The 26,733-nt window shown below is 45.3% G+C and overlaps 1 protein-coding gene across 1 annotated transcript in view; it reads left to right on the forward strand.

The window, feature by feature from the left end:
• The window catches only part of LOC141988780 (uncharacterized), a 174,177-nt gene that overhangs the window by 126,170 nt on the left and 21,274 nt on the right, over positions 1-26,733 (forward strand). Inside the window, exons 7-9 of the mRNA XM_074954731.1 lie at positions 17,228-17,335; positions 24,585-24,694; positions 25,918-25,966. Coding sequence (XP_074810832.1) covers positions 17,228-17,335; positions 24,585-24,694; positions 25,918-25,966 — 267 coding nt within the window. The remainder of the gene's footprint in view (positions 1-17,227; positions 17,336-24,584; positions 24,695-25,917; positions 25,967-26,733) is intronic.

Below are 26,733 nucleotides of genomic sequence, written 5' to 3' on the forward strand. Positions count from 1 at the left end.
GAGGCCCTATAAAAACCTGAATAGGATCCAGCTTCAATCTGTTGGTCACACTGGATTGTGTGGGTAGACCCTTCACATCCGTGCCAGCAAGTCTGAATCTGACTCCAGCTTCTTCATGGAGACGCAGTAGCCAGCTGCTCCACTGTACCATTAGCTCATGCTGTATTTTGTCCTAAGTAATTATTACTGCATCTCTATCATAAGCAAAGATGGTATTGTATCTTTTTATACCTCACAACTGGGTGGGGCCCAAATGTTTCAACAGGGCAAAATGATAATAGAACATGAAACTTAACATGAGTCCCGATTAGGTTCTTGACACAAACACAAATGTGTTCTTAACACAAACTGTGACCTCAGTTTAATGACTTCTGATGTCAACAATTTATAATAACTTCTTGGGTTAACAGCAATTAGAGCAAATGTGGGTCCAAACTGGCCCTCTCCTAATGAGAGATTGAGCTCTCATTCCTTTATTTCAGTGACTGAAAAGCATAGAGCTCTTGTAATAGAATAAATGGAATTATTTATAATGAACCACAAGGGTTCATGATTCTTCCAGACAGATAAGACATTATCCCAGTGCCAAAGAGCTGACATTTTGCTCCCATTGACTTGAGAAGGAGCCACATTAAGTGCTAAACAGTGAGGGGGTGCGGAAACGATAAGCCAGATGACGTACAGGAACATAAAGAATCTTTGACTTCACTCCCATTCCACCCTAGCAATTCCGATAGAAGCTTCCATTGGCAGAGATTTGGAAAGATCCCTTATGCTATACATGGGGAAACCTGTACAGCCAGTATTGCCCATATGTGCATGTTGGAACAGTGACACTGTCATGCAGCATGATATTAAATATAAAATTGCAGGGAAATACAACCCAAAGCTCAGCTCTGTTTTCTGAAGCAGAGCTTTGAACTGGTTGTTCCCTCATCCACAGTAATTTCCTTTCACTGATAGTACAACATTTGCATTGCTTTTTAGATTAAAGTTGCTGAGATCGCCTGGCCCAGAGGGCTGAATGGTCTCATGAATTGATATCGTGAGTTTAGAAGTTGCACAGATTCCTTCTGCTGGACTCAGTGGATGTCAGTGGATATCTGAGAGCAGTTCAGATGCTGGCCTTAGAGAACCATGAAACTGAATAATACTATTCCAGTGTGGGAATGTGATGCCTTGGAATGAAATCAACTCTAAAGTTTTTCTAAATAAATAAAAAACAAAAGTAAAATCCACTTGCTTAAGCTGATTGTAAAAAGCAGTCTATCATTTTTGCTCCAGTCCCATGGCAGTTGTTACAGAGTATGTACTTTTTTAATGCTCTCTTGTTCTCATCACTTCACTGACACCCTGCAGCCTGTTGTCTTGAGTGATCTCTGTAGTATAGCGAATAGAACAGTTTGTTAGGGAAACTGCCAGTGGAAAGGCCAACCTTCTCTTTGCAATAAGATTAGTAATGCTAAACTAAATCAATCAGTCATGCTGACTGCTTTTATAATAACTAATAAAAAACCTTGTAGCATAAACCGTTTGATTTTAAGTAGCTTTGGAAGACTTCTCTATCCTCCACAAGTAACTTCACCTCTAAATCTCTCCTACTGTATACATTATTTTTCTACCTTTCTTTATGTTCATCACCTTCCTATGAAGGCTCTCATCCCTTGCCTAATATACCTTGGAATTTATTTTTAGCAGGGCAAAACTCACCTTTGAGTTGGCATCCAACTAAGCTGCTTGAGACTTGTGAACTTGTTAACATGTTGTAAATACCCTGGTTGTGAGATTTCATTGTCAGCTTATGTGGCCAGCTGTTGACAGTCCCCCTACCCACCGGCTTCCATTCCCTGTTGCCCTTTCTGGTCGTGAGGTGTCTACTGGCTTTTTACACACAATCTGAGTGATCCCACTGCATGGAACAGTTTGTGGCTGGCAGGAGGAAGTGGGCTCTTGCTATCCAATCAGGGATAATAAGTTACTTGTTTACCTAGCTCAATGCCAGGCTGCTTTTAACTTCCTGCAGCAAAATAAAATTTCCTTGAACTATTTCTAGGGCTGGACAGGGTCGTATAGGGTAATTCAAGTTTCCTTGGGAATAAACGGCTGAGTGCTGGAGATATCCATCAGTCTGATAATTGTATAATTAACTTCTGCTCACTTCAAGCCTAACCAAGCAGTCTAAGGGTATGTCTGCCCTGCCATATAAAACCCATGGCACAGAGTCTCAGGCAGGTCAGCTGACTCAGGCGAGAGGGCTAAAAATTGCATTGTAGAAGTTCGGTCTTGGGCTGCATCCTGCGCTCTGAGACCCCCATCTACACTGGAATTTTTAACCCTGATCCCGGTGAGCCTGAGCCAGGTGCTCTGGGAGAAGAACCTGAACTTGGGCAGCCTAACACCCCCACAAGCAAACAGTGGAGGCCTCTGCAGGTCGGAACAATCTTGATATCAGAATCTGACAAGAAGCAAAAAGTTCCACTTGAATTATGGAATATGGTTATTTATTTGGATACGGACTCCAGGTGCATCCTATCAACTAACTAAAAATTATAGTACCAAAATCACATCACCGAAACTGAGGCCCCAGGAACATTTCAGCCACTCCACTGCTTTCCATACCACTCCAGAAAAACACACACCCACCACCAGTCATCACATATCCTAAAGCATCTCCCACCCTTCACGTTCCTCCTCTGCTCTCTCCCACGATGCCTGCTCAAACAGGTGAGCTCTGTGGTGAATCTGGAAGGTCAGTAGATTCAGGCTATTTCAGACAGAGGAGAGTGAATTCCAGAGACACAGAAAACATCCTGCTAGCAGCTCCCTCTCTTGTATAGCAAAATGGCTCCAGCACAAGTGCCAGTGCTGATCTCAGAATGGCACAGAAAGAGGTGCAGCCTCTCTCAGGCAGGAGGGTCTCAGGCTGTTGCGAGGCCTATATGTCAGACCCAACACCTTAAATTCCACTTTGGAAGCCATTAGACAGCCAACATGCAGTTCACTGAGTACTGCTCTCATATTCGAACAGCCAGATTCTCAGTTTAACAAGCCAGTTGTTGAAATCGGCACCGGCTTCAGCTTCGGAATGTATTTTAAGGTGTTGCCCCATGTAGAGTGCACTGCAGTTCATTCTAGAGGTGACAAAGGCATGGATCACTGTATGGTAAATACCTATCTGTATGGAAATGTCAAGATGGATCTACAATGCAGTGTTTTTGACAGTGCTGTCCATTCTTTAGGTGCATCCCAAAACACTGGATGCCTAGGTACTGTGACACCTTAAAAATACTAAGGGACACATCATTTCACGAGGATAGATTATGCATAATCTAGTGCTTTCTTAGTCAGTTGAGTTGTGGATGTACGTTAATAAATATGGATTGGATGTATTTACCCTTTAATTTAATTCCTTTGCTGGGTAGTCCGTTGGGCTTTCTAGCTGCCCGTGTGCAAATAAGACTCCCTTCAGTGTGTGGTGATTTTTTTGTTTCATCTTTGCCATAGCTAACAGACAGCTGCTACTATCCACAGAGTCCTCAGTCCAGAGAATAGGGAAGACTGTCTTACTGAAACAGACAAAACTCAGTCAAGAATCTGTCTACTCCGCAGCCTAAAGAAGGGAAGGGGTACTCAAGCAATAACCTGTAGAGAAGAAGTAATTTAAGAGTGAAAATGGAGGGGGGAGGAAATTAATGTTCATTGCAAGGGCTAGATAATTGCCCCATCCTAAACTGGAAACAGGCAAAGCTTCATTACTAAAAACAATCTATTGCTAGACTCTGATGGGGCCCTTTCAAGCTAATACTGGACCAAAACAAAGAAGCCTTTTTAAAGTATAGCACAGGTTAGGATCCTTCAGCTAGCAGTAGATTCCTCTGAAACACCAGAAGTTCTCAGTAGAAGGTTTCCCATTACCAAGTTTCCTCTCATGCCAGCATGCTTTACTGAAGCTTCTAAACATCTCGATGTCTTGAGCACTACCCTTTCAAACAACCACCGACCGGGAACCTACAACATTCTCACCTTTGTATGAGTTTCTTCAGTAATGTGGTGATGTGAAATATCATGTGGCAGCACTAGCTAGTACTGAATAATGGCCTCTCAAGAACCCTATCTCACTTAGCAGAGCGGACAACTTGGGAAAGGTTTTATTTGATATCTGAGAGTTCCAGTGGTGTCAAGGCAGGGCCAGGAAACAGAGTATTTGCTTACATTCCCTAGTTTAACGCTGATCTGTAAGAACTTGAAGGCAAAGTATTCAAATGTATTTAATCATCTCTTCATCGGCAACAAGTATGGTATCCTCCTAAACTAAAAGCAAAACAGAACCGCAAGCCACATTCAGGTTAAAGGCTCAGTGCAGGACCTTGGGGTTCCATGCTGTCACTAATACAGGAGACCTAGTACCAGGCTTACTCATAGCGCAAATTTTGTACCTGTAACTGTTACAGGTAAGGGTATGTGTGACAGGTTGCCCCCCTTCAAGGTGCCACCTGATGTGTTGAGATGCCAGTGAGCCTGCCTGTTTTGCCAGCATGGACTCCCTTTAACCTGTCTTGCTGAACCAGGCTCTTAAGCTTCCTCTAGCACACGCACAGGCAGGGCCACACCCAGCTGCAGAAAGACACAGACACTGAGATAGCTCTGGGAAAACTCAGCTTAAGGGACTTGCCCCAGCACTCAGGTGCGCACCTCCCTTGCAGTGCAGACCCAAAGATATATTGTCTTGCGCTGTATAGAAAAATTTGCACAGCACAAGCTCAAAAAAATTCGCCCTCTTCCTCAATGTGAAGAGAGATAAGCACAGCTTCTTGGCCTCCCTCCCCTCCCCCCCCCCGTTAGAAATTGCACAAACTGGGTTCAATAATAAGCAAAACAAATTTATTAACTATAAAAGGCAGATTTTAAATGGTTAAAGGGATAGCAAACGAGACAAAACAGATTACTAAGCAAATAAAACAAAACATGCAAACTAAGCTTGATTCACTAAAGAAATTGTCTACAAATAGTAATTTCTCACCCTAAATGTTGTTTCAGGCAGATTACAGAGATTCTTGAAAGCCAGGTGCACTGGCCTGCAGCTTGAAACTTCAGGTATTATTACTCACAGGCTAGATATCCTTTCAGCCTGGGCTCAACTCTTCTCCCCTCAGTTCAGTTCTTCTTTTCAGGTGTTTCCTAGTTTTTCTTTGGGCGGGGAGGTAGAGGAGAACCCTGATGATGTCACTCCCCTGCCTTATATAGCTTTTCTGTATGGCGGGAACCCTTTGTCTTCTAGTGGAAAAACAATGGCATTCCAAGGTGGGGGTCTAGTACCAGGTGACTCAGTCACATGTCTTGGCAGGGTTGTAGCAGCCATTACTTGCAGGCTGTCTGGAGCATCCACAGGAAGACTAAGCTCTTTCATAGTACATTGTCTTTGCTGATGGGGCATCAGCCCAGTCTGGCTTTTTCATTGTTATACCTGAAGGGCTAGTTGTGGGTGTCATCCAAAGTAGCACATTTGAAATACAGATACATGTTCAAGATTCCTAGCTTCAGATACAGAAATGATACAGGCATACAAATTGGATAATCACATTCAGATAATCACATGCAGTAAATCATAACCTTTCCAATGATACCTTACATGAGCCATCTTTCATAAAGTATATCTGTTATGCCATATCCATAGCATAAGCATATTTCCATAAAGATATGGAGTGTAACGTCATGGTATGATTTTATTTTACTAAAATAACTACACAGGTATAACCTGTGGTGTGGACACTCTTAGATTGGTTTAAAGGTGACTTATACTAATATAGCTTATTCCCCTCACCATACTATTTTTTATTTTGCGTGTGCATAGTCGTCTAGCCAAGCGATGGCATCTTCAGTGGTGGGATGCAGTTCTTCTAGGCCACCACTGGACCTAGTCAGAGGCATTCATCGACAACGTGTGTCATCGTCTGTGTTGCACCACAGCTGCACAAAGGGCTGTCACGAAGGCCCCAGCGATAGTGGTAGAGTGCACGGAGACCATGCCTGGTCCAGAACCTGTTCAGCAGGGACCGTTGAAGACTGGGCAGGTCAAAACCAAGCAGGCAGATTGTGGGGTCGGCAACGAGGGACTGGTTTTATAACAGAGATCCATTCCTCTTGCCAGAATGTTTCCTCCCTAACATCCTGGTGTGGCGGATGAGACCATAATAGGTGACGTGATGGCAAACGTGCAGCTGGTGGCTTAAAAAGGTCACTGCTATATAGCTATACTGCTGTACACCTTTTGACCAATATAACCATGTCCACACTAGGGGGCTTGTAGTGCTTTAAGTATACCAATAAAGTTAAAGCAGTACAACTTTCTAGTGTAGGCAAGGCTGAGCCCAAAGCCTGCGTGTGCTACAGAGTTAGTGGAATAATTAGTTTCTGGCCATTAAAATAAATGGAGTTATGCCAGGAATAAATTTTGCCCACTGTGATTTGGCCCTGGGGGAGCAGGGAAAGAGGAACACATGGTGTGGTTGTTCCATAACTCCCTCGAGCTGCTGTGGGTGTGGCCCAGATTATCTGGGAGGGGACTCCCTTGGAAGATTCTCAGCCAACAGATGGTCTGTTTTGAGGCAGAGTCTGTATCAGCATTACAGAAAAGAAAAGCCTCACCTCCCTTTTTGTCTGATCCTGGTGGTGTCTGTGCAGTGACTGCTGCTTAATAAAACGAAGGCTGACAAAGCTGCTCAGGATGAACCAGCCAGTATGCTCAAATGCTCTTTAGTGTTTGACCAAGACCCCCAAGAGTGAATAATCTGTCAATCCTAGTGGCAGCAGAGGGAGGGAAGGGCTGGCAGAGAGACTATTGTTGCAGTATTGTTCTGCCAACAGTTGGTGAAATCAGGCCCCCTGATTCCTGCAGCAACACCAACAACTTGAATTAAAAAAAAAATGTGAACCCCTGGCTGTCCATATCCGTGTGCACACCTAGGCTGAGTACCACTGTCTTAGGGCTAGTCTACACAGGCAATGTTCAGTGTGGCTTATGTAGTCACGGCAGAGCGCTGGGAGGGGCGCAGCTACCACGAGGGGCACAGGTCCCAGGGCAGGTGCACCGTCTACACTGGTGCTTTACAGCGCTGAAACTTGCAGTGCTCAGGGGGGTGTGTTTTATAGTAAACCTGGCAAAGTTCTTAAATAAGACTTACAGAAGAAAAACATCGCACCATGTTTATTCTTCTTTGTGCTATACCATGGAGGCCTGAAAGCTATTTCATTTTTTTTCCCTTTTATTTTGAAATAGCAGGACTGTTAAGTTTCATCATAGCCCTCCAGCAAAATTAGGTTTTTTTTCCAGGACTGGAGAACTGGCTTGGAACCTTTCTCAGCTCTTAATTGATGAGGCAGGAGAATTTGAATCTCTTAACAGAGCTTTTCCTCCCAAGTGTGTGTTTGAGGGAGGAAGTATTAGCAAAAACAACTGAGAATTGGGCTCATAATCCCTTCCCCTCTCAGTTGCTCAGGTTTGTTTCTAGTGATGGATGTCATAATCCCCCTAGTTCTCCAGCTGTCCACAGCGTTCTCCAGCAATACAGAGAAGTGAAGACTTATATGATCTCTATGTGTGTGAGAGAGAAAGAGAGAGAGAACGGCAGAGACCCCTTCTTTATTTTATTTTTTGGTGGGTGGCGGGGGAACCTTTCTGCCCTCCTCTGAACATCATTTAAAAAAGAAAGTGACTCCCTTTCTTTACTGCTTTTTCTCTCTGCAGCAAATGAAAAGAAATTGTTAATGCTACACGTGGGGCTTTATCTGTGGGGCTCACGTGAGTGGCTAACTTGCACTGTGCTCTGAAAGCTTACTCTAACAGAGCTAACGCAACTCATTCCAACTAACCCTGGACATCTTAGAAGAGTGGCAGTTGGACTGGATCTGAGGCTGTAGCCTCTGGGATTGTAACTATTCTTCAGGTTCCAGCTCTTAAACTCCCTCCGTCGATTGCTCCTTGCGAGTAGTTAGGCTGGGTTTACGCTACAGCCTGGTAGCGGTAGAACTGCGTCGCTCAGGGGTGTGGAAAATCCACGGTGGAGACAGTGCTATGTTAACGGGAGGACTTCTCCCATCCACGTGGCTACTGCCTCTTCGGGAGGTTGAATATCTATGCCGACAGGACAAGGTCTCCCATCGGGGCAGGTAGCATCTTCGCTAAGACCTACAGCGGCACATCTACACCTATGCAGCTTGCGCTGTTGCAGTGCTAAAAGTGTAGTCAAGCCCTTAGGCTGCTCGCTGTCAGACCAACTCAGAAACAACTGGTATCCATCAAAATAAACTGCACATGAAAGTTCAGGTTTTAAATGACTGACGGATCATCAAACAACCAGCTTTATGGTGTGAAAAGGAATTGAACAAGTTTTTTTTCCTGGGGTTCGTAACGGGAAGCTTTTTTTGTCCCTGATCCCAAAGATCTTCAGAGCTCAGCTCCTGCTGTCAGAGCCGAGGTTAGTAAATAATCACAAAGGAGAGGGAGAGAGGGAGCATGTTTCCTTTATAGATGGGTCATTAATTTTACGGGAAGAGGAGCTGTCCTGGCACTGGCTCATGCGTTAAAGGTGGTTGCTACCTTATGATAAAGAAGGCAGTTTAAAAAGAAAAAAAAATTGTTTATATTTATATTGATATATATATATATATATTTATATATATATTTGAAGCTGTTAGAAATCCACATCTTATTCACCCTGTCTTTGCCTGGCAAATTAATAGGTTTATGATGGATAGTGACAAAATGAAAGTGGGTCGAGTGGGCAAGAGATTTTTAGTTTGTTTTTGTTGACACCTGATTAACAAAAACGCTTAACAGCTGGAAGAAAAGCCTTTTGGTTAGAGGTTCAGCACCCCACCCTTTTATAAAGGCTGATAGCACTCTTCCATCATAATGCTGGGTGCTTTTCAAGGGAGACCATAAACAAAACGAGGCAGAAGAGTGGGGAACTTAGGCTTGATCTGATATTTCTGTGATTGGGGAAAAAAAACTTGTGATAAGCAGTTGCAGAGCTTTATCCATCATGAAGCCTAGAAAGGAAGGATGATCTTGTAGTTAAAATGCTGGACTGGACTTCAGGAAACTTGGGTTCAGTTCCTGGCTTTGCTACAGTCTTCCTGTTTGACCTTGAGCATGTCACTTAGGGCTTGTCTACGTGATGGGGTAATGCACCCTATGGGTGTGTGATTTCTAAAGTGCACTAACATATCATGCATTAATTAGTATGTGTAGATGCTGCTGGTGTGGACTAAAGGTTCCCAAGTGTGCATTAATGTAGTATTGTGCACTAGGGAACCTTCTGTGCACACCACCAGGGTCTACTTGGACCAATTAAAGCATAACATATTACTGTGTTTTAGAAGTGTCACTCCCTCTAGGATGCATTGCTGCTGCATGTAGACAAACCCTTAATGTCGCCATACTTTAATTACCAGCTGGGGATGACATTTCTTTCTCCTACCCTTTGTCTTGTATCTTGTAAGCTCTTCAGGGGAGGGATTGTCTGTCTGTATAGTACCTATGGCAGAGGGGCCCGATTTTAGTAGGGACCGTTAGGTGTTAGTGTCCTAGAGATACTAAAAAGAAGGTATAAGCCCTTTTATTCTTTCCTCTTTAGGTCTCCTTTAACTAGGGTGACCAGGTAGCAAGTGTGAAAAATCAGGATGCGGGTGGGCGGCGGTAATAGGTGCCTATATGGAAAAAAAAATCCCTGAATATCAGGACTGTCGCTATAAAATTGGGACATCTGGTCACTCTACTTTTAACATTAGGTATGGGAGGCAGCTGCTCCTCTGCTTCCCTATTGTTTCCCAAAGGCCTGGACTTCTAACCTTTTGCAAAGATATACAGCAAAATAGCGATGTTTAAACAAAAAAATCCTTTCCCCTCTGAAACAGGAAGCAGCTAGAAGAGGTTAAGAAGAACGAACTGCACCCATTATGCCCAGTCATCTCATCCCCTGGTGTAGATTGTCATCGTCTCCTACAATGTCTTCATTTTCTTTTGGGTTTCATTGTGAAGGGAAATTGCTCTTTTTTCCCAGGGCTTCGAGGTTTTACCACTTTCATTTTTGTGGGTGGTGGGAGGAAAGAAGCCATCAGGTAAATAACCCAGAGGCAGTTTATTAAATACAATCTTAGGGCTTTTCTACACTTACATTTTATAGTGCTCTGACTTGCTGGCTCAGGGGTGTGCAAAATCACTCCCCTGAGCGCAGCAAGTCTGAGCGCTTTAAAGTGCTCGTGTAGACAGGCTCTGAGCGCTGGGAGCTAATCCCCTGGTGGAGGTGGATTACCAGGAGCTCTGGGGGAGAGCTGTCTCCCAGCGCTCCCGCGCAACCACATTCGCACGTCAAAGTACTGCCGTGGGAGTGCTCCTGCGACAGTGCTTTTAAGTTTCCAGTGTGGCCATGCCCTTAGCTTGGTTTGTTACGCCCTTTCTACCTGCTACACTCCCAATGGGGTGTTGAAAGCCGTTTACTGAATCCTGGTGAATTCATTAAAGTTCAGCAATAACATTTGCTGAATGTTCAGATTCAAAGCCAAATGTTTCCTCCCTGCAGAGTTGAGCTGCTTATTATACCTCAGGAAAATGTCACTGCTAGCCTCGAACTCTCTAATCCTTTGGAAATAAATTGATCAGGAGGGAATTTTAACTGATTCAATATGGGGTTCCTGGCTTTCATCTCCTCCTTTGTGCTAAAGTCATCCAGACTCCTGCCTGGAGCAAGGCTTTCATTGGTTCTTCATCAACATCTCTATGGCTTAAGATTTCTCTTCCTGTTCCTGTCTCACACACTGGTTTCCTCCCCCCCCCCTTTCTCTTTCACATTGTTTTAAGTCAGTTACATTCCAGTGCAACTAGATCGGGGTGGGGAAAGTAGGGCCCGCGGGCCACATCCGGCCCGGCCCCTGAGCTCCTGGCCAGGGAGGCTAGCTCCCGGCCCCTCCCCCGCAGCTGCGTCGCTGCACGGCTTGCACCCACCCACCTCCCAGGCTTTCCAATAAGCCTGTCCTGCCGCTGTGAGCGGCATGGTAAGGGGGAGGGCAGGAGGTCCTGGGGGGCAGTCAGGGGACAGGGGGCGGTTGGATGGGGCGGAGGTTTGGGGGAGGGCGGCCAGGAGACAGGGAGTGGGGGGGTTGGATGGGGGTGGGGTCCTGGGCAGGCAGTTGCGGGGGTCATGGAATAGGGCGGTCAGGGGACAAGGAGCGGGGGTGGGAGGGTTGGATGGGTTGGGGGCTCCAAGGGGGACAGTCGGGGCAGGAAGTGGGAGGGTGCAGATGGGGGCGGGGGCCAGGCTGTTTTGGGGGCACAGCCTTCCATACCCTGCCCACCCCTGAACTAGATCCAAACATGAAATAGGTTTGGGTCTCAATGTTCTGCAGCCAGCTGCTCCAGAGACCAGGCAACAGAGCCTTCAGTTGGACTGAGACTCTGGAACACTCTCCAAAAGAGATCAGCATGCTGCTCTAGCTACCCAACAGGCCATAAAATGTCCCTTTTCACCCTAACATTTCCCAGGGTGGGAAGAAGGAGAAGAAAGTTTTATCTTTGGAAGAAAATTAGCCTGCTCGAAAATAACTGCCCATGATTAAACCTGGAGCTGGATAGAGTAATGACATCTTGCTTAAAATCAGGGCCTCCTACTACATCTCAAATGGGATGGAGATCTGACTGCACCTGTGGAGCTCCTATTGTTGTTTTAATTCTTGTTCAGTATTCACATACCAAAGATATGATCTTGCAAATGCTTGTTGCCAGGTGTGGTGCTTGCGTACTGTGAGTGGGCCCATTGAAACCAAAGGGACTATTTGCAGTAGTAAGCTTTCTGCCCAGTTGTAAGCATTTGTAGGATCAGGGTCAAAAGTGGGACAGCCTTTTGGAAGTGCTTACTGTAGACAAGAATATTGCATCGTGATATTATTTGCACCCTTGATCGTATTCTGTCATGGTATGAATGTTAAGAATCATGGGCTCATCTAACTTCCACATGAAATTAATTGAAAGGAACAGTGTTCTAATCATGTCCCAACTAAATGGGGAAATATCAATGTGCAGCAGAATGGCAGTGTAATCTCAACGTTTATTATTAGCCCACATGCTGCTGTGATTCTCCTTGTGCTCTTGTCTGTCTGAATCCACCCTTTGTCTTTTGTCTTATATATAGGCTAATCTTTTTGAGTGGCAGAGACTGTTTTTTGTTCTGTTTGCACAGCACCTAGTACAATGGGGTCCTGGTCCATGACTAAGGCTCCTGTGTACGACAGTTGTGTAAAGAAATAAGGCAGCATGGAAAAGTGAATTCATTGCCTCCTAGCCCAGGACACCAACAGTTATACCGTTACCTTACAATGCAACCTACAGAGTCACTTGAGTGTTTTGATACATGTAAACTGCAAGATAATATAAAATAGGTACCACGTTCATATTAGCTTTATTCGCCTATGTACAAATGCATGAACTTGATTCCGTTCAATATACAAAGCACGGAAATAATTCTGTAAAACTGATTGTAAGATAAGTTGGAATAGGAAGCTGAAAATAGAAACCTTTGTACCCAGTGTAGGAAACTGAATGGAGCTGTGTTCAGGAGCACGTCAGTAACTCAGTGGCGTATACAGTAAAGCAGGCTTTTTTCTGAAGCCACTTAGAGTCTAAATGCTCAGGCCACCACTGCAATGTAGCAGCCATCATGCACTAACGCTACATAACAGTGAAGAAAACACCCCATGGAAACGGCCGGTGAAATTTAAGTAGGCAGAATGTAAATGGCAGGGTTAGCGTTTGGGCAGCACCCAGGCCAATTTAAAGCGCCACGGGGTCCTTAGTAACTAAGGCTACGATTTTGGGACAGATGTCACAGTGTTCATGATAATCATGAATTTGAATGTAGTCCATGACGAGCTCACCCTGCAGTGACGGCTCCTATCCTGCAGGGCTGGGCTCAGCTCCTTGTTCTGGGTGTTGTGACCTGACGGAGGGTTGGGCATGCCAGACCTGAGTGCGTCGTGACCACATGGCCAGGTCACGACACTTGGAGCAGGGAGCTAGGCCCAGCCCTGTGGAAGAGGAGCTCACACTGGAGTAAGTGTGGGGTGGGCTCACTCTCCAAACCCGACCCTCTTTTCCATGCCTTGTCATTTGTCCCCGCATCTCTACTGTGAAATTTATTAAAAATTTCTATGCCAAAATCATTGCCTCATTAGTCACAGGTGGTGGGATTATTTGTTGGTTTTTTTTAATGTTGCAGCTGAAAGACCATTCAAGGTTGTGGGGAAGATGGGTTGAACTCACAAGAAGAAAACTGTTGTACTGTCTGGAGTGGCTCATGACCGTCAATGCCTACTCCAGGGCAGATTGTCAGAAATAGGGCAGGCACCCCAAAGTGGTGGTATGTTCTATAATTAGATTTCACCAAAGCAGTAACAAATGCGAACGCCTGCATTTCTACAACAGTTGCACCGTGGAGACACAGTCCCATTAGACTCTCCAGTCTATCTTGCCATGCAGGCAGACTGGACTAAATGATAAATGGTCACTTGCATCAAAAATCACACAATATTCAGGTTGCTTTCAGTCCAAAGAGACCAGTCATTTACCCAGATCAATTGGTAGTCTGGATCTTACACCAAAGACAATGCCAGTAGCCAATCCTGTAATCAACTATTTAAAGATTTATTAACAGGAAAAAGGAATAGGAGTGTTATTTACAGATTAAAGCAAGCAAACATATACGCACAAATGAGTTACCATCGAAATCCTAGGAGTGACAGAGTTGTAGTGATCTGTCAGTTGAAAGTGTGTGTCAGGGCAGAAACCAGGTAACCCTAGGGGATTTCTGGCTCTGTGAGAGTTCAAACAGCAAAGAGATGAAAAATTTTCACATATGCTATTTTAATTTCCATCGTCCAGCATTCAAAGTGATGGGATGAAGCCTTCTGCATGTACTGCTCCATGGTTGCGATAGAGCCATTAACCAATCCTTTCTATGATGATGTTTCTTGATAGCCCTCCTGGATGGGCAGTGGGGAGGATTCCCGTGCATGGGTTCACAAGTTCAGAGCAAACATTTTCAAAGTTGTAAAGAAAAACTTACATATTTCCTTACAGCATGGAATGTAGACGTTACAAGTGAGATTAATGCATGCAGCAACTTACAAGCATTTCATAGAGTCTAAACACTGACGTTCTTATCAGACTAATAGCTATTTTGAGCAAAACTAACATACAGGTGAACTGGACTGGTGTCCAGCTACGAGTTTGTCAGTTCTTAGCTAATGCCAGCAGCCTAGGCAAGAGCTGGCATCTGGCCTGCTAGTGTCACAAAAACATCTTGAAATTTTTTTAAAACATTCATGTTTGATAGAAGGGATGAAACTTTTTTTAAATTTTTTTTTTGCCATTGATGATTAAAGAGCTTTTCATCAAGAAAGAAACTGACCTGACGAGGGGAAAAATGGAAGAGACTAGACACAAAGTGCTGTTAAATGCACAAACACATTGCAAAAAAACAACCAAGCATGCACTTTTGTTTTTCTAATATTAGGAGTATCATATGGAGTATTTTACTTCCTTCCCAGTAGTAGTAATCAGAATATTAGCCCAGACCATTCTTCTCCCATGTTTTAAAGCCACAGTAAGGTGACCATATTTCCCAAAGGGAAAACGTGTAGGCTAGCCCGAGGTGCGGGCTACAAATGCTTACAACTGGGCAGAAAGCTTACTACTGCAAATAGTCCCTTTGGTTTCAATGGGCCCACTCGCAGTACGCAAGCACCACACCTGGCAACAAGCATTTGCAAGATCATATCTTTGGCATGTGACTACTGAACAAGAATTAAAACAGTAGGAGCTGCACAGGTGCAGTCAGATCTCCATCCCATTTGAGATGTAGTAGGAGGCCCTGATTTTAAGCAAGATGTCATTACTCTATCCAGCTCCAGGTTTAATCTTGGGCTGTTATTTTCGAGCAGGCTAATTTTCTTCCACTCTGGGAAATGTTAGGGTGAAAAGGGAAATTTTATGGCCTATTGGCCCCCCCTTACCCTGTGCACGGGGCTGTCCCGAGCTGCTTGCCTGAGTCCTCTCCCTCCCCTGCACGGGGCTGGGTCCCGTTTGGGACAAATGTTCACTTTTGCCAAAAAGTCGGGATGGCCAGGACAGGGCTTAAAAAACAGACTGTCCCAGCCAAAACGGGGTGTACGGTCACCCTAAGCCACAGGAACAGATCATTTGTGTCCGTGGAGATTCCCTGACAGCCCAGGATTGTCCAATTAGGGAGTGCGGTGGTGTCCCCCTTTCTCCCATAGAAAAATCTTTCCCCCAAACCTGGATGACGATGGGACACAGAGGCCCATTGATGTCAGCTGGCAAAGGGTTCACTACTCTGTCAGCAATGCCTAACAGTCCTGACAAACTCGCTACACCCAACACATTGCTATAAGAGTACTTCTCTATAAAGCATGTTGTGTGAGATCTTAAATGAAAGCCAGAAGCATGCTGATCCTCATCATCATTGTGTGTTGTGTGTACGGGTGATATTTCAGAAGTTGTATGTGCTAAATACATGTTTTAAAACCTCTGTCCAAGACAGAACTGACAAACAGGTTTTGGGTCAGACAAAGGCCTGTATACTCACGTGTCTGCCTAGGTTCATATGTAGATTAAGCATTGTAAGCCAAAAGAATGGAAGTGCTGTTGACATGAGTCAACGCGGGGGATGGGGAGTCAACAGGAAGAGAAAAAAAGCTACGGGAAACAGCTTTCATCTAGAGGTGCACTGTCATCCAGGGGCAAAAAGGACAGCCCTTTTTGCATCCGTGAATGGTGGATCCCAGCCATGTAGGTTGCTGATGCTGGAAGATTGCTTTAGTTTGGAAACTGCTTAAGACAAAGATTTTAGCCTGTTAAAGTTAAGTTCAGACTCTAGGAAGTGTGCTACATTTTTAATTTGATATGTAACCATTTCTGTTTCCATTATCCTTACTCCATATCTCTTGAATCTTAATCTTCGATCATACATTTATAGTGAAACAGTTATAAGTGTATCTCTGTGTTGTGATGTTATAAAGGACCGGATCCTGAGTTGTGCCAGTCAAGCTGTGTGTATGCTGTTCCCTTGGGTACAGTGAATTTGGTGATTACTATGAGGGTACGTTTACACAAAACTTAAACACCCGGGGTTGGCCCGGGTCAGCTGACTTGGGCTCGTGGTGCGTGGGCTGCAAGGCAGTAAAATGTCTGTGTAGACGCTCGGGCTCGGGCTGGAGCCTGAGCTCTGGGATCCTGTGAGGGGAGGAGGTTGCCTGAGCCCAAACGTCTCCACAGCAGTTTTTAGCCCCGAAGACTGAGTCAGCTGACCCAGGCGAGCCGCTCTTTTATTCCAGTGTAGATCTACCCTGAGAGTCCAGCGACAGGAGCTGGATACTGCAGGGAGTGCTCCGAGGGCTCGGGGCTTGGCGTGTGCCTATCGCTAGCTTGCACAAGAGAGGGCAACATCTGTACAGACCTGGGAGGCAGGGATTATGTGGCCACTGGCTGCTGGGTTTCAGCCCCGGCAGGCACAGAGCAGAGTGCTTCACACTAGGGGCAGGTGTTGTGAGGTGCTTCACAACGCTGGGAATCCCTGGGGAGTATCACACATACTCTGGGCCATTTGTGCTGAGCCTCTCAACCTTCTTCCTTCCCCTGCAGCACCATCTCCTCCCTGACAGCATAACTTCAATGCAGATGCACTCCATGAAGCTCCCCAGCGGGAGCCCAGTATTCATTGGGCCCAGTCTGCCCTATGCAGACTGCTCCCTGCTGCGTTGACGGGGAGGGGTGGGGTACTGCTGCCAAAGTCCCCAAGCTCTCTTCCATGCAGAATGGGGAAGATGCATGTGTGGATGTTGGGGTCTGGCCCCTTCCAGATGTACCATGCTGCCTCTGGAAAGACAGTATCTCTGTCTGCAGAGGAGAGTCCCAGTGAAGATCCCCACACTCTTGCAGCATGTGAGTGCTCCTGCTCTGTCTTGGATTGAATTGACCTCATAGAGGGAATTAACAATGGCTGAGACTGTAAGAGGGGGTCATTTAATTACCAAATCATTCACTGCCATGTCAATGGTCTCCTTGAGATGCTCCACTTAGGAGGCTTCTGTGCTTGAAATACATCTGTCTTGGAGGCTTGTTGCATTAACGTTATCTTGTTTTCCATTTAATCTGCAGATGTTCCGCAGGGTTTACAAAGGGATCCCCCTGCAGGTGCGAGGCCAGGTCTGGTCACTCCTGCTGGACATCGAGAAGGTGAAGACTGAGAATGAAGGAAAGTATGAGGTATGGTGCCTTCATAGCAGTGGTCACAAGGGGATGTGTGTGTGGATAAACCTGTGGCCAGTCTGCTGGGATTCCGGTACATCATGATAAGTTAGACCCGCACTCTTGCAGCCTGAGCCATCAGAAGGTGGGAGATGATGGATGGATGTGTGATCTCTTGATGGAGGGGTTTTGGAGAGGGAGACAGAATACCATCTGTGTCCCTTCCCCAGTAGGCCGTGGTGTAGTGAATACCATTCAGCGGATGTTAACTTTTGGTTCCCACTAGTGAAATAGGTGAAGGAGTGAATCACTGCTCCTTTCACTGTGTTCTGTCTCTCTTTATCACCACTGATCTGGGAGACAGTCCCATAAGCCTTTCTTCCTCTACATTCAGAGGTGCTACAAGTAAGAGTACAGACTGAAAATAAAAAGAGGATTGACTCTTTTTATCCATTTGTACCCTCCACCCCACTGTGTCAAAAGGACCCTAAATCCAGAAGCTCTTTCTGGCATATTGGTTGCTTCAAACTGTACTACTGGGACTCTGCCAACAGACGTTTTAGATGTTGCTGTATCTGATTGAAACTGGTCACTGAAGATAGTGGCCAATGTTTTCAAAAGTGATCACAAGTTTTTGGGTGTGTTGGGTTTGTTTTGGGGAGTGGGACGTCGAACTTGAGATAGCTTAAAGAGTAGGTGCTCAGCATTTTCTGGCTCCTTTTTAAAGTGTCCCAAGTCCGCCAAAAACTGAGACAGCCAAAATCTCTCTTCACTACAGTTTTTGCTATTATATTTTCATTGCACAGCTGGGTTTGATGGATGAATTTTCAAGCCAATATGGAAAAGGATTTTAGCAGCATGACCCAATTAAAGTCCAGGGAAAATCACATAGCTGAGAATTCATTTAAGGATTTGTGTATTTAAGAGTTCTGGGTTATGAAACATCCCCCCCCTTCCCCCACTCCCTCATTTCACTGAAATTTGGTTTTGCTGGCAGCATCATTGCAGCTTAGGTTGAAATGACAGGTGTCTTTTATTTTCAGACCCTCGGCCCTTTTATATAGAAATATACTATTGAAATAGTCTATTAAAAATTATTCAGTTTACAGGATTTCCTTTATAAATAGGAGAAAAGTCTTGATTCCGTTGCCTCCCATTAAATCTCTTTACAAAGCTAGATCTTTTGAGGATTTTTTGGCATGAACTAAACAATATCTGTGTGTGTTAAACAAGAAATTGAACAAGAGGGCTTATTGAGTTTGATTGTAATAAAAACATTTTAACAAGAAACATAGTGGCTACTTTCCAGCATCCTTTTCTGCATGCAGTTCATGGGAGCACTAGGTCAATAATTGTTCTTGCTTCCTAATCACCCCCGCAGCCATCCTCATGGCACTTCCATGATTGTCCCACTACCCTCACCCATTAGTGGTTTCCACTCTTTCCTGATCGGTTGTTTGCCATCGTCCTAAATGTGGCTGGGTTTCAGACATCAGGCTAGTAGCATTTCCGCAGAGCATGCGGCAAAGATCACTTGGTCTTTTGCTCCCCAAACCCAACAGAGGACAGGAGTATTATAGAAGCAGCATGCAGGGCCTGCGGAGGAGTGGGCGGGGGGGGGGGGGGGGAAGAGCACCTCCCATGGCTGTCTGGAGCTTCCTCTGGCCAGCTGAGTGCTGCTAACAGGCACAGGAGGGAGCTGCATGCCAGAGAAAAGGTATTCACAACACAGGGGTCTTTTGAACTTTGTATTATTTCTGGCAATAAGAACAATACAGTAAAGCAAACGCAGCATAGCCCCGTGGTTACACTTCAGAGGCAGAGGGTAAGAGAGTAAAGTGTCTCATCCAGTAGACCCAAGTATTTCTAATAATTTCCTGCCTATTACAGTTAGTCAAACATGGATATTAATAGCAAAATCTTGCTGGTATATATAATCTCGTAAGACATACAAGAACATGGAACCGAGATCATCCCAAAAAGCAGGGTTAGTGAGGTTTCTCTGGCATTTTTCTCTCCAACCATCATGGGAGAGGGTACAGAAGAGCCCCAGCATGCCACGCCGCACAATAAGTAAAACAATCTGAATAAATGAAAGTCACAAGTAGTTTAACGATAAACTCCTGAGGGGTCTGCAATAAACAGGAACCACACAGCGTAAGAGCCTTTGCATGACACAAATCCCTGAAAGCAGCTCTTCTTAATCTTCCTCAGCCTTGGTGCCACCTGAGGCCAGCAATTAGTTCTCTTTCTAATTTCATCCAGAAGAGGTTTAGAGTCCAGTTCTCAGAAACCATGGATTTGTGTGTCGGGAACAAAATAGCTGCCTTGACTCTTTCCTCTATAATGCTTGCTCTAAGGGGGCCCAAAGTCTTTCTCTCTCTCTCTCCTCCTTGCCTCTGCCAGGGAGTTTAAATCAGGAGGAAAAAATATTTTGTGTGGGATTTTCATAAGTGCTCAGCATTGGCCTCTCGCTGCTCCCGCTGAGGCCAACGTGGAGTCCTGAGTGTGGAACAAGGCCAATACTTAGCTGTCTTGAAATTCCTTTACACAGAGCTGCTCATGCTGTTTTCAGGACTCTCCCTGTCCCTAACATCAGGCAGGGCCATCATAATAAGGCTACTAGTGTCCTCGTTCTTCCCACGTTTACCCATAGGGATCTCTACGTAACGAGTATCTCCTTGCATATCCAGCTGGAGGAGCTTCTGGATACAGGGCCAGGACGTACAAGGTGCTGAGCTCTTGATGAGAGGTGTTGAGTACCCTCATGTCAGTGGGAGCTGCGGGTTCCCTGCACCTTTCAGCGGGCATTCAGCATCCTGCAGGATTAAACCAACACTCCTCTATGGAGCTCAGCAAGTCAGTTGTTTTTTGTCTGGGATCCCCAACAATGGCAGGTTTTATGGCTTCACCTGGTTCCTAAGTCTCTCTCTAGCCTCCTTTCAGCCAAGATGTTATCTTTCAAGATACTCTTTCTTGGTAAGTTTTGATACCTCACTGTCCTTGTTCACTTTGGCCCCCAAGTGTTCCAGGGAATAGCTCTGATTTTTGTTACTCTTGTGTTGCTTAATTTTTACTAAGATCTCGTTGAGTCACCTTTAGATATGTCTTCCCTATCTTCCTCCGTGCAGATTAGCACTCGTTGGTTATTGTTGGAGACATCAATATCTCTTGCCAATTTTCCATGGTCCTGTGTTGCCACTTCAGGACTTCCCAAAGTGGCACCAGGACTATCTGCTGCGATCGTGAGGTGCAGGGCTGAATGCAGTCTGTAACAATGGCCTCGGATTTGGGTGTAGTGCCTTTGAAGCTACTGCACCAACGTGGATGTTTATGTTACAAGTGTCTTTGTGTTAGCCACTTGTGAGGGAGTTTGAGCATGGGAGGAGAATGACTCATAGGTGGAACTTGATCTCTCATACATGGGTGGTGGGTGAAGCCTCCCTTTGGGGAGGCTAGCTCCCAGCTCCGCCTCTTCTGCCTGGCCCCCAAACTCCCCCCCCCATCCCTGAGGCTGGAACCATGAGCCCTCTGCCCACCTGGAGGAGCCCCGAGTGTCCCATCCCCCGCAGCTGGAGAAGCCCCGGGCTGGCCGAAGCTTCGGGTGTCGAGCCTCCCCTCCTCCAGCACCTGTCCAGAGGAGACCCGGCCAAGCCCCTCCCAACTTGCCCGGAAGAGCCCCAGGCCAGCTGTGCTGTCCCTTTCTCTCCCTCCCAACCCCAAGATGCCTGGGAAAAGCTGCAGCATGACAGTGTCTCTTCCCAAAGAAGAACCTGAGCTTTTTATATGCCCCATGCAGGTTTTGGGATGGCTGAGGAGACAGTATTTGCTACTCAGTTTCCTGAGTTCATCAGTGATCTCCCTGGAGTCCAGGGAGATTACTGATGAACCCAGGATGCTGAATAGGACAAACTGCCTCCTCAGTTGCCCTGGAACCTGCGTGGGGCATAATAAAGCAAAAACGTCTCCCACCAAACTCACAACCAGGTGTCTGGAGGCAGCGGCGGTGCCGGGGGAGGCAGAGCCGCCCCATGCCTATTATACCTGCCTCCTATGCATCTTTTGCCATGAAGTTTCTATCCCCCAACAGGATGGCTTTAAAGCTGAAGGAGGGGAGGAAAAGTGGGAGTTTGCCAGAGGAAAGAAGTGCAGACCTGTCAACTTTTGCCAGTTGTTGTTTTCAAAAGTTTTATGAAATGGGACTGGTGAAGTTGGTTTTACAGTCGGTACTTCTAGCTAGTGGCATCTATTCTTCTGTCTGTTTAAACATCTGCAGGGCTCAACAGCAGAGTGCAGCTGAGCAGAACAAGCCAGATTCAGAAGTCCACAAATTACTTGAAAATGAAAACGTAGTCCCATTGCTTGTAATCTGTAGAGCTAAGGAACCTTCATGACTGAAACACCTTGCATGAGGCCCTGAGCTACCATCTGCCATTCAGATCCCAAGATGTTGTGACTTTGTTCTTTTACATTCTAGTGACTTTGTTCTTCTTGGCTTTAGGATTGCTTCGCATACTAAATACTGTACCATGAGCAGCTCTGTTCACTGAGCACAGGATGCTCCTTAGAACAGGTGCAATCTCTGGGCAAGTGCATTCAGTTTGTAATTATTCATGAGTGGGTGTGAAAGGGGGTTTGTTTTAGCAGGTCAGAATCGCGGCTGAGGGTTGCTCTGAAGTCAGCTCTAGTTCCCTTTGTGGCCTCTTAAGGGACTCCCCAATCAGTGGAGACTGAAATGTTTTTTGTATTAATAGGAAACATTGATTACATTGGAGTTACTTTGTTCCTTTAGTGAGTGAGCTACCAGCAGGAGCCTGGGTTGGTTAATGAACTTGAACCAAAGTGCCCTAGTGTATGTAGTAAGGGTGCTTCATGTAGCCTGCTTCCTTGTAACATGTAAGACGCCGTAGGGTGCAAGAAAGGATACCTGTAGTATTAATGCTAGAAAACTAAACCACTCCTAAGCATCACATTTTACTGCTCCCTTCCCTTCATTCTCCCTTAGTTTATACAGGCAATAATTCTGCCTGGGCCCTAGTTTCAGTGTCTCCTTCACAAACCCTGGTACAAGTTCAGAGTTAATGCTACTGCTACAGGCTACAATATGTAAAGGTCACAATCGCCTCTGAGCATTTTCTGTGGAGGATGGAAACCCCACATGGTGTTCAGCCAGTGCCTGTGTTGCTGTTAGGCAGATCAGGGCTGCTAGTCAGTTATGAGTCTGAAGCCGGCTCTGGGTGTGATGGGCTCTTCTATCCAAAACTCCAAATTGATGTGGCAGCTTTAGGGGAAATGGCAACCTGCGGATACTGTAAATTGGATCCACTAACATCTTTAAAGCAGTGGCTCCCTACCATCCATCTGTGTATCTATTACTGATATGCAAGGCTTCCTGCCTGTAGGTTAACGAGGAGCCTCGTGCTGGTCTCCAGTGTGGCATCACTGTTCAGTCGTGTGCACTCTAACCTGCAGTTACATCTCAGGCTGCTCCAAAACTCGGTGGTAGAACATTTCATTCACTAAATAGCCTCAGGGGCTTAAAGAACAAACGGACAATTATGTGGTTGCCAGTGGTATCTAAGGGATATAAATGAGTTCAGATGCTTAGCTACAGCATGGTGATTCTTACTTGCATGCACACGCTTAAGCTGAGTGCCACCTTTGGGGCTGGTAAGTAATTCTTCCATGGGGCATGTTTGTTAAGAGCTGGAAGGGTTTTTGCCTTCCTCTGGAGCTTTGAGCAAGGATCCTGTATTAGGGTGAGGTGAGCATATAGTAGTGGTTTGATTTCCTTCAAATACGATGGGCCCTGAGCATTAGCAGGCATCAATCCTTTTAGTCAATGCCATCTTTGTTTTCAGTGAATGTGGCTTAGAGAATAAACCAACAAATCTCTTTGCAAAGAGGGAGTCTTGCTATGTATTTAACTTTTATTCTTAACTGTACCGGTTTACTAGTCTTGGTCCCATCCCTAGTGGACAAGCCAGAACCCCTCTTCAAGGCTCAGTGTAATCTCTACTTAAAAAAAGCCCCAGGAGGGGTTAATAGGCTTAAGATGGTTTTGTTTCTCTGGGGAGGAGGGAAATTGTAATTAGCAATCAAATCATGGAGCTGCTTAGACCATAAAATTTTGCACTGCACAGCATCTAGGCCAAGAATACCTAGGGGTCTCTGCTATTGGTCTATGAGCTATGTATTAATATGTATTATTTTTCTAAGCACCAAGAGCCACCTTGGTGCTTTACAAGACCAAATATAACACGGTCTCTGTTCTGAAGAGCTTCAGAGGCAACCATCGATCCACTGGATCATGGTGTACGCGTCAGAGATCGGAGTAGAAACAATCCATTCTAAAAACCTGCTGGTGTGGTCCCTTGATAGAAATCTTTAATGTTCGGGAGCTCAGATTTGGCACTGGTGGTAGTGGTGGGGGATTTATTCTAGATTTCAGTGGTGAGTGTGCAGCTTAATCTTTTCTCAGGGATAATTCAATAATAAAGAAACCTTTGAAGGAAAGTAGGGCACGAGCCTTGCTGCGCTGCCGGTGCACGTTAGGTCTCGGTGGTGGGATTTATTTAATAGAAATTCCTATGAACAGAACTTCAGGATGTACCTGATTGTGTCCCTCTGCACAGATTAGCACATTTTCTATATGTTTCTGGTGTGCTCCTGAACAGAAATGAGAATAGTGTCTGCATGTACCTGGCATATACGACGGCACTGAGAGGGTTAAGTGGCTTCAGACTCATTGTTCTCAATGGCAAACTAACAGGCAGAAGATGTGTCTAGTCCATGTCTGCTAGACTGGTCCATGTTCCCACTTCCGCACTTTTTCCATAGTAACGGAATCAGAAATGGAGGGACCAGACCTTGTTTAAAATCTCAGCTTCTTGATTTCACTTTGTCTGAAATGAATGAACCTGAAATGCTGCTTGTTACGAGTGCAGTATCACTGAGAAAGACATATGGAAATGTTCCTAAGGGTGTTCTTCCTTTCTCCCGGCCTCATAAAAATGCTGGGGAGGAAGCGAGACTAGTAATCCATAGACAGGCTGCATTTTGTGCTCCCTCTCCAAGTCTGCATGTGTTTCCCTCATTCTGTTGTTGCTTTGTTATCGTTAAATACCGAAGAGTTATAGGCTGGCTGGTGGTTCTGAGCTCCCTCTCTAGAATGAAGAGGTCTCTTCTCTTGAAATGTTCTATTTCTAGAGATGATATATGTGGCTGTCTAATGGGTTTCCTTTCTCTGTCCCTCACTTCCATCCAGAAAATGAAAGAACAAGCCAGGAGCTTCTCATCAGAAATCAAGCAGATAGACTTAGATGTCAACCGCACCTTTCGAAACCACATCATGTTCCGGGATCGCTATGGAGTCAAGTGAGTATTGGATACATGGTTCCAAACTGTCCATAACTGGGAATCTATTTTATTCTCTGTCTGATACCTTGACTGACCATCACAAAGGTATCAGTTTGATAGACCCAGGGACTGAAGTGCAGGCTTCCAAATAGGTACCACGCATTCAGCAGCATTGTCCCTCTGTCAGCACCCCTCTGACTTGGACGGACCATGTCTAGTGGTGAGAGGGCTGCTTGGTTTCCATGCTCAGTCAGTGCCTCTTCTTCTGTGTCTGCTAGTCCTTAGCTAGGAGGCTCCACGCTGCAATGCAGAACCTAAAGAAACCAGGGAGTTAAAGTAGGGGGGGAAATGGATACATCTTCAGGGCTCCAGCAAGGATATGAGGCTCCCCTGCCTCCCAAAGGGGAAAGGAAATAGCTGCATTCATGGAAGGAAAATATAAACCTTTAGTAGGTGCAGTCGCTGAGGTTGCTACACAGCAACTTATGCACTGGAGTTTTACATATCTGTCTGCTACTTATTAAGCTTAAGCCGGGTGAGTTACCTCACCCACTTTGTCTCTCTAATATCCTGGGACCAACACGGCTACAACACTGCATAATCTACTTATTGACACTCACACGCATTCCTGCCTGGTTGCATAGAACAATAGTTGTGTGGTTTCTGAGGCAGTGATGCAGGAATACTGACATCATTAAGGGGTGACATTTTCCACACATTTGGGTGAGGCTGGGAGTGAAGGGATTTTAGCTATAAGGCACCCACTAGTGTTGAGGGGAGTCATATTGCTAAGCCTCTACTCGTTGCACTGTATATTTATATCCTAGCTCTTCTTTAGCAAACACTGAAGGTGTGAGAGGAAATATCTTATAATTAACCAAGATGGTGGTGTTTTTCTGAATTTTATAGCCCAGCTGGAGTGCTTAAAAAACTGGATGGGAGGGTGCTGAAGACTATATATTTGTGCATGTCGTCTTAATAGATCTGTTGGTTTGATGGGATAGTTTAGCACTGTTTCGTTGTTCTGATGGTATTCCTCCACTGGGGAAAGAGAGGCAAGCCCTGTTGCCATAAGAGGTGTAATGCGTACCTGGTGTGATTCTCTGAGTTTTGCATTGTTTCAGCAGAGGAACTTGCAGAAGCTACGGTAAAATCACCTTTTGCTTTTTGTGAAATACTTGCTGAAGTTCAAGATTAGCTCCTCAGACTATCAAATCTTAATGTCCTCTCTTTCTACCTAGGCAGCAAGCGTTGTTCCATGTCCTTTCAGCATACTCTGTTTACAACACGGTAAGTAGATCCAGCTAGAAGTGAGCACTCCTGAGTTGACCTCTTTCTTGACTTGCACAGTTTGTCTTCCATTGGGAGGCCCCCAGTGTTTAATTGGAAGGCCAGATGACTGTATACAGCGCTCCCCAGTGGTGCATCTTTACAGAAAGTAAACATGGAAGAAACCCAAGTTAGTTATCTTCAGAAGCAACAACTACAGTAGGTAGTGGGTTCTTCGAACAGCAGTTTTATTTCCCATGCATAATTCCAACTGCCTGTGATATCCTGAAGGTTTGATTAGGATGGAGCTCAGCACAGGAAGATAAACTGCCCTTTATCATAATCCTTCTCCCCCGCCTCCCCGAATGATTATCCCAGGAGTCTAGCCTACTGTCCAAAGAGAGTATCTATCTGTTTTTTCTTGTGATTTCTAGCCCTGTGTTTAGTGGTATCCTCATGGTTGAAGACAGTAACTTCTTACAGTGTGTTAATCATTTTCAGCTGAAGGGTTTAGAGGACAGTAGGAATAAATGAACTACAGGAATTAACTGTCTCCATCTGCCAGTGGAGGACAGTTAACCCAGAAGGTCTAGATTGGCACAGTGGACTTGTAGACAAAAAACAATATGTTGTTCCCCCAGCCCAAGCATACTTAGGGGGACTGCTGAATTTCCCTTTGTATTTTTAGGACTAGCATGTTTAAGGAAACCCCAAATAGCATCTGAGCAATACACTGTTTATCATCCTATACAGTATTTCCTGAAATAGCTGTAACATTACTTGTGGCT

This window comes from Natator depressus, chromosome 6 (assembly GCF_965152275.1).
Source record: "Natator depressus isolate rNatDep1 chromosome 6, rNatDep2.hap1, whole genome shotgun sequence".
NCBI classification, from domain to species: Eukaryota; Metazoa; Chordata; order Testudines; family Cheloniidae; genus Natator; species Natator depressus.